The sequence below is a fragment of the Sciurus carolinensis genome, chromosome 13, assembly GCF_902686445.1.
Source record: "Sciurus carolinensis chromosome 13, mSciCar1.2, whole genome shotgun sequence".
Taxonomy (NCBI): domain Eukaryota; kingdom Metazoa; phylum Chordata; class Mammalia; order Rodentia; family Sciuridae; genus Sciurus; species Sciurus carolinensis.
Genome location: NC_062225.1, coordinates 94,250,580 through 94,258,696, shown reverse-complemented (window position 1 = coordinate 94,258,696; position 8,117 = coordinate 94,250,580). Strand labels below are relative to the sequence as shown.

Below are 8,117 nucleotides of genomic sequence, written 5' to 3'. Positions count from 1 at the left end.
TAATCTTCATAAGCACATTTGTAAGAGGAAACATCTAATTAATTTGCAAAGTTAAAATACTAAAACATCAACTAAGTATAAATTCAAGTACTCTTGGTTTCTTAGATTCCACAGGTAATATATATTTGGACATCTCCTCAGCCACCACCAGCATCTGACTCAGGACCACAGAGGAGCCAGAGCTGAGCCTCCGGCACACCGGTGAGCACGTTCACTTTCCACGTAGGTGTCCTGTGAAGAGAGGGCACCTCAGATCCCCTGCTACCCTCTCAGTTCTTAACAGTGCAGGTCCATGCACTTCCTTCTGATCTGAAGTGCCCATCTCCGTGCCTGAGTTCGTGTCCTTCTGTGGGAACCAACAAAATTTCTGGGCAAGTAAAGGTCACAATCAGGTGCTAAGGAGCCCACCGATGCAGTGGAGGCCCTGTCCTAAGCTCGGAATCAAAACAGCACTCTCTGGGGTAAACATGATGTACATTGAAGATGTTTTATTACACATGGATCAACAAACTGACGGTGTCACAGGCTTGGAGAATGCACGATGTTCTTTGTTCTGCTTTGTTCATAAACACATGGTAAAAGCACCTGCTAACTAAAGCAGAGGAGCAGATCACTTATGAGCTTTCCACTTCTCAGAGCGTGGATGTAGTGGGGCTCACACCCCATACCTTATTTTGAATTTACTTTTCTGTAGTGCTGGGGATGGAACCCAGCACCTCAGGCATACGGGCAAGTGCCTGCCCCAAGCCACAGTCCCAGCCCACACCCTGCATGTACCCACACAAGTTTTATGAATTACTCGAGAGCTGATGATTTTAGCTTGCAGGATTTTCCCTAATACGAGGACAAGATATGAAGACAGTTCCTAACAATGCAATTCCAGCCACTGAGATAGGAGCCTCACTAAAATGATGCAAACTTCATTTGTGTGAAAACAACACACATGTGAAACCCAGAGCCCACATCAGGGTCACACATGGGCTGGCACCTCGGTACTGAGCTAACAGTACTATGTCACCACTTTATCACAGGGAAGCTAGACTCAGGTGGACGGGCCCAGATCTGCATGGTCCAATGTACAGATGGGGTCTCACTGGCTTATTTCAGTTGCACGAGAGGTCCCACAGCTGCCTCAGATGTGTTCTCTCCAGCAATTTCCTGACCTGCTTCCCAATGCTGGCCTGGGACAGCCTGGCAGGGAACAGCGCTGGAGGGCCACCTCCACACTCACACAACACCTGCTCTGGGCTCCTGCAGTCACACAGAGCGGCTCTTCGTTTTCTGTGAAACCACCTTGTGGGGGGTGAGGGGAGCCCTCATCAAGCCATGCGTCGTCCAACACCCTGAGACAGCCACTGAGATGTGCACAATCAGACTTGCCACACGATCCCACGGGTGCTGTCAACTTGAGATTGGTCTTACTTAAGATCAGGCTGCTACTCCCAAGTCACCTCTGCATTCACTGTAAAAGCTGAACAAATTGCAGAGGGACTGAGAAGAGCTGCAGGCACAAAACTCCAGTGGCCTGGCTGAGAGGATTCTATCCACTCACATCTACCTCCTGCCAGCTTCTCCACTAAGAGCTTACCACCACCTAAAAACTTAAAACTGACACATCTGGATTTCAAGACAATGTTGCAATCAAACTGTCATGTTCTTAATACATGAAGTGCTTTCACTTGGACAGTTTTTTCTTTTAGAAATTTGAAAAATGTTTCACTACACCAAATGAGTGCCCTGGACAGGCAGCCTGAGGGCACCCCTACAGGATGGAACTCAGGAGGGCAGGAGGGACCTGCACTGTCCAGGTGGAGTGGAGACTACTGGGTCCTTCATGGAATGTTTCTCTATTTGTAATGCTGCACTCAGAGCAAAATAAAGAGTGCATTTAACACAGTCTTGTCCACACAGTCCAACTTCAGGCTTCTCCTCCCACTAGCAGAAGTGTGATCAGTGAGGTGGCCCCACTGTCGGTTCAGAAGGCCTAACCTCATGGGACCCAGTGGTTAAGCTGAGATATATGCCCAGCTCCTGGTTTCAGAAGGCCCAGGCTCAGGGGACTGGTCACTACATGAGATACGCCCAGCTGGTGATTTCAGAGGGCCCAGACTCAGGAGATGGGTCATCACATGATATGCCCATCTGGTGGCTTCAGAAGGCCCAGGCCCAGGGCACTGGTCAGTATCTGAGATATGCGCCATTCTTTCCAGACCTGTCAGAGGTCTCAGGCGGAGCAGGCGTGGGGCCAGCGCTCTGCGGTCCTCCAGGGTGGGGACACAGTCCATCCCTGCAGGATTCAGCAGCCCTCAGGCTCCACTCACCAGGTGCAAGCAGCACTCCTCCTCCAGTGACGAGCAAAAGTGTCACCAAACTATCCCAAGTCCCTTGGGGGCAAACCTGCCCTCAGTTAAGAGCTATCCTGTAGAGCACAAGACGCAGGGCGATGGCCAGGTGATTGGCCTGTGTGCAGGACGGCACTATCGCTGGGGTTCCATGCCAAGTGGACACTCTACAACTGACCACAGAGTCCTGGAAGGATGCACAGGACCCTCCTGTGACTTAGTCTGAGAGATCAGGCCTGCTAAGGGCAGACCAGGCTCAACAAACACGCGAGGGTACGATCCGTGTTGGTTTGAGAAACAACTTTAGTGTGCGCTCCAGCGCTGGAGCCCCAGAGAGGAGCACGGCTTCCCACCACGCCAGCTGAGGATGCCTGGGCATCACTGCACAGAAGCCACCGCGGCCAGCACGACCAACCGAGCCCAGCACTGCCAAAAGCCTACTCTTCCTTTCTCCTCCTCTTCTTTCTTTTTTCTTGCAAGTTCTTCAGGTCAGTCATCACATTCAAAGTCTTGCGTACCCACAAAATCTAAAACAATCATTTTTGGACAAGTTCAGAACTGGGAAACAGGCCTGAAGAAAACCAGGGCTTAAAAGTCTGCAACTACATACCACAATGATCATGGCATTGAGCAGCAGCGGTGCTGAGAACACAACAGAAATGAACATCCCCTTGGAGTCAAAATACTGATATTTTGAAAACAACCTGTTTTTAAGAAAAAAACAGCAAATTACTTGGCATCGCCGTAGGGCTCAGTGCGAGATGATGATGGAGGAACAGAGCTGAGACACACTTGAAAGCTCAAAATCACTGCCCGCCAGGAGCCCTGGGCTCGCTGCAGACCTGACATTCACTGTGAGCCTGCTAGTGACCTGAAGTCCTAAAGTTACACAGCAACAGACTCAGTACTCTGCTCAAATGAGGAGTGTCACTGTGACCATGCTCTGCTCTGAGGACCCACTGAGCTGGGCGTGCTCTGCATTGTCAGGAGGCTCCTGCAGGACCCACCGTTTTTTATTTTGTAACTGAAATTAAAATAGCCCATGAAATTCTCTCACTCTGTTATTAAGGGTAACAGTTGGGGTGTACTCTGTTGGGGTGTACTCTTAAAAGGTTACACAGTTCATGAAACATTTAACCAGCAGCTTCTAGGGGTGGGGCTGCAACTCGGGCTGCAACTCTGCTGTCTCTGTAAGTCTCACACTGTGGAGTGCTTGTCTGACAACATCACTGCGGCTGACTCCTGAGACTCAGCAGGACAAGGAGAAGCTGCCTTTACCTCCAGTTCATTGCGGCCACTTCATTGATGTACTCAGCACAGTAGACCAGGACCACTGAGAAGACAGAAATCACGTTAGAACTGGGATGGCCAGTGCTGGCGCAGCTCACCCTTTACAACAGGACACTGACAATGAAGAGAAATGCAATTTCTGTTTTGGCTACGTGAGGTAATGATTTTAAATTGTGAATGTAGAACATGCTCCTTGACCAAGAGCATCACACGTGCACAGTCAGCAGTCGAGATGGAACCCACAGGACTGCTGTGCAGTGGCAGAGCATGAGGGACCCAGCTGGAAGGTCTAGCACTGACCAAGAGGCACTGCTGCGCTGAGGTGGCATCTCCTCATGATTCTAGCCTCAGGGGACTCCTGGACAGCCTGCAGTGGAATCATAAGTGAGACTCCAAACCCAGTGCCTAAACTGCTGCCTTGCCTCCTGCTCAGGCTGCCCAGTGGGACTGCAATGGAGTCCCCATCTGCCAGGATGTGGCAATAAAGTCATGGAGGCCTGGGGCTGCACAGGCTCCTCCGTCCTCAGCCTTCCAAGAACCAGAGTGCTCCTGGAGCACAGAGCCATCAGTCCAGGCCTCCCTCCAGTGCAGGGTGAGGCCAGGGTCCACACAGGGCTGAGAGAGAGATCCACGGGATGGACTACAGCAAACTCAGCAGCCCCTGCCTTCACTGCTCAGCCACACCTTCTTGACCCAAATCAGAAAGTGGGTTAGACCAGGGCTGTCCAGTCCCCACTGCCTTCCTGACAGGTAGACCACTGAGGCAAAAGGAATGCAGAGCCAGAGAGGCCCGGAAGGCTGGCATGCAGGGCAGGTATGTGCAGAGGGGCTGGTGGGAAGCCTGGCCTTCTCCTGCTGCTGATCACTGTGTAACTGGGGGAGTCTCTGAACCTTGATGTGTTTCATTTGTAAGGAGGAGTCAAATAAAACCAGCCTTTAGGACAGTTGAAGAACTTAGTAAGTCACAGGACATGCAAAGCACATGAATAGTGTGACCACACTCACATCCCAAGCCCACACCACCCATAAGCTCCATGGGTTAGCTCATCTAGGAGGCTGCCCTCTCCAAGGTACCTGCTGCACTGCCGTCTTACCCTGTCCTCTGCAGGGAGCTCCCTGGCCCCTGGCCTGGCTCTTCCACCCCTTCCCACTGTCCTCTGCAGGGAGTTCCCTGGCCCTGGCCTGGCTCCTGCCACCCCTTCCCACTGTCCTCTGCAGGGAGCTCCCTGGCCCCCGGCCTGGCTCTTCCACCCCTTCCCACTGTCCTCTGCAGGGAGCTCCCTGGCCCCTGGCCTGGCTCTTCCACCCCTTCCCACTGTCCTCTGCAGGGAGTTCCCTGGCCCTGGCCTGGCTTCTGGCATTGCAGCAACTTTCCCTGTCTCTGGCTTTTCCCGTCAGAAGTCTCAGGATGGTGATAACTATGTGATCAGGCCTGTTATGTGCTGAAGGAGTTGTCCCTGAGAGGTTCCATTAAGGCAGGGAGGCTCCCCACTCTATCCTTGTCTGTCCTTAGGGCACGAGTTGGTAGAGGCTCTCCTGTGGAGAAATGGACCTAGCAACTCAATCCACTTGAATTTTACAGATCCATTGTTCTGTAATGAAGCTCCCATCACTTCACTCCAGTTCCTAAGGCAACCTGGTGTCCAGATTTCCTACCCTGCACACGGCCCAGTGACTGCTTGTCTCAAGGTAGCTGCTGTGTTTTCATTACCAAGTAGAATCTTCACTATATTTCTAATGTCCACAAGATCAAGAAGGGCCTGGTCGGGCTTGGAGGCCCTACCCCACGGTGTTACAGCACCTACGATGCCTCTGAGGGGCATGGAACGCTCAGCCCCTGCAGGCTGTAGTTTCTCTGACCTCTGATCCACACTCCCTACCTACCTCCAGCCCTCTAAGACTGGGCTCTGTCCTCTTGCCCTCATTTGGATGCCCGTGCTCTCATGCCCTAGCCAGCTAGCTGCGCTTTATCTTTTCCCACACCGTCTCCTTTGCTCTTCCCGTCCTGTACCACAATTTTGCTTCCTTCCATGAAATTTTTGTTGATCAATTCTTGCAGCTCCATTCCTTCCCTAAATTCCTTAACCCTCACCTTCAAGACTCAACTGGGCAATATTTAATTTCAGGCACATGACTTTCCTTTCTAGTTTACATGCTTCCTCTGGAGCAAGCAGTGCAGGACTAAGCCCAAGCAGGGAAATGTCTGCTTAAAAACAGCCAGACTTCACTAAACTTAAGAAGTCTTTGTAAGCGCCGGAGTTCAGCACCCTTCCTGCACGTAGGAGGTGCCCCTAGGGTTCTTTTCAAATCTGATCATCTAGCACTCACTTTATGGTTTCCACACAGAATGCCTCATGGAAGGTCTGGGAGGGCATGTGGGAACGTTTACACACTTTGAAGATGGCATACTCACAGCACCAGGCTGCACAGCCATCAGAGCACAGGGATTTTGCTTCTACTCACCAAGGCACAGGAAATGGCCAATCTGTAGTCTGTACCTCTGGGATGAGAAGCAAGTGAGGAGCAGGCACAGCACGTGGAAGACAGCCAGCCCCACCAGCCATGGCTCACTCCAGTCTGTCTGCTGTAAGGACACATGGTTAGTAACGCAGGGCAGGCTGAAGTCTGGATGTTGCTTTCTCAGGGGGCCAGAGAACATAGCCAGCCTGCACAGGAATGTGGAGGCAGGAAAGAGAGAGAAGCAGGAGTCCCCTCCACTGCACCCACACCCCAGTTTTTAAAGATTTGGAAGTCTAAGCACACAAAACACAGGGCATCACCAGCTTGCCCCTTTTGGTGGTTGAATAAAGCAGTATTTTTAAGCTGGGTAATCTATAAGCAATGACCACTCCGTGGGGTGATGAGGAGGTTGGGCAACTTCAAGTTGATGCACTGGGTTAATACCAAACAGAAACCCGGACTGCGTGAAGCCCCTTAGACTAAGGCCTTAGTACCAACACCTTGGAAGCCTGAGCCATCTAACCCACATGACTTGACCTTCTCCAGTCTTTCTGCAATATGTCCAGCCTTCCTGGTCTCCACTGCCAGACTCAGAGCCTCCTGAGCCTGTACCCACCCCAGGCTCAGCCCCCAACCCAGGATGTTTAATCCTTCCCAAGTCCTTCCTTGTGCTCCTGTGTGAGGCAGGACCTGCCCCCAGGACTCTGAAGGACAGCTCTAAGTGTCCACCCCAGCATCTTGAGCATTACAGCCTAGCAGGGAAGGAAACTCTCGCTGCCCAGGCTCCAAACAGGAGGCCACACCGGGCGCCAAGGACCCAGAAGTGCTGGCTGGGAGCGGCCCCCATGGACACCCAACCTGCAAGCACAGCACTCCACCTGGACCCGGCCCGGCCCGGCCCCGCCCCATCCGTGACGGCGGCCCAGGCACCGCCTACCGCCAGTTTCGCCCCGCCCACGAGGCCATGCCCCGCCCTCGCAGCGCTGTCCGCTGTCCACGCCTCCCTCCCGCGAACCCTGGGGAGACCCGATCCGACCGCGCGCCCACACCGGCTCCTCCACCTCAGGGGCTGTTACCGTGATCACCGCGGGGATGCTGACGGGGAAGGAGCTGACTGAGAAGCCCGACGGCATAGTGCCCGCAAGGCCCGCCCTCACCACCGCTGCCAAGCCGTTCCGCCCCGCCCGGCTCCCAAGGAGGGGCTCGGACTGTAGTGTCGCGAGACTACAGGTGGTCTCGCGAGACTGGGCGTGCTGGTCCGGTCATCTCGCGACATTTCCTCGTCCTTAAAGGTCCCTATCTGCGCTCTTCTGTGCTCTCGGAGTGTAAGGGCAACGATGCTGTGGGCTTGGGGTGCTGCTCCCAGACTCCGCGGGCGGCCCGGGTCGTCTTGGGCCCTGTCAGAGGAGCGGGCGCAGCGGGGCGTTGGGTCCGGCATGGGCGACCCGGGACTCCCCGGGCCGGGGACAGTGTCCCAAAGCTCGTGTCGTAGCTGTGGCTTAGGGATACCCAGGCCGTGGAAAGTCTCTCCGGTGTTGAAGGGACAGGGCACAGGGCACATCTAACGGGGACGCACGCTGGGCTCAGGCAGGAGATGCAACGTAGGAACTGCACTGCGTGTGAAAATGGTGAGGGCCGAGACCCTCGCGCCCATGCAGCCAGAGCGACCTCCGCGTGGAGCAGAGTGGACGCAGTGGAGGCTGCCACAATCCTGGGTAGACAGCCTCCTACCCACCCGCTCCCAGATGTGTAAGGGAACAGATAGAGGGAGATGGTGGGAACCCGAGATTAAGAGAATGATTCTGTAAATAAGCCCGCTGTGCTGACCGCCCCGCCCCAATATGCTGCAGCCATCTGCCTGCAGCTCCACCCGGCCTAAGTGGACAGGATATGTCACATTCCTTAGCAAACTGAGGCAGGGGCCGAAGGTCAGGCAGTCAGTGTAGGTAATGAATGATGGGGGTCGAGAGAGGGTGAGGACTGGTTATCAAACAGAGAAGACAATGTGTTAACTGCGATCTGATT

General features: G+C 53.7%; 1 protein-coding gene across 4 annotated transcripts; it reads right to left on the bottom strand.

Annotated features, from left to right (window-relative positions):
* Positions 1–473: 473 nt before the first annotated feature.
* Positions 474–7,331, bottom strand: Tmem18 (transmembrane protein 18). Of its 4 annotated transcripts, none has more exons than XM_047523344.1 (5): positions 7,154–7,331; positions 6,096–6,213; positions 3,621–3,675; positions 2,953–3,046; positions 474–2,869 (listed from the first exon to the last, which is right to left on the bottom strand). In XM_047523344.1, the coding sequence occupies exons 1-5, from the start codon at positions 7,223–7,225 to the stop codon at positions 2,780–2,782; spliced, it is 429 nt and encodes a 142-aa protein (XP_047379300.1). In that variant the 5' UTR covers positions 7,226–7,331; the 3' UTR covers positions 474–2,779. The 4 variants fall into 4 exon arrangements, with proteins under 4 accessions (XP_047379300.1, XP_047379302.1, XP_047379301.1 ...); XM_047523346.1 differs by having other exon boundaries at positions 7,169–7,324; XM_047523345.1 differs by having other exon boundaries at positions 6,096–6,216; positions 7,169–7,314.
* Positions 7,332–8,117: the final 786 nt, after the last annotated feature.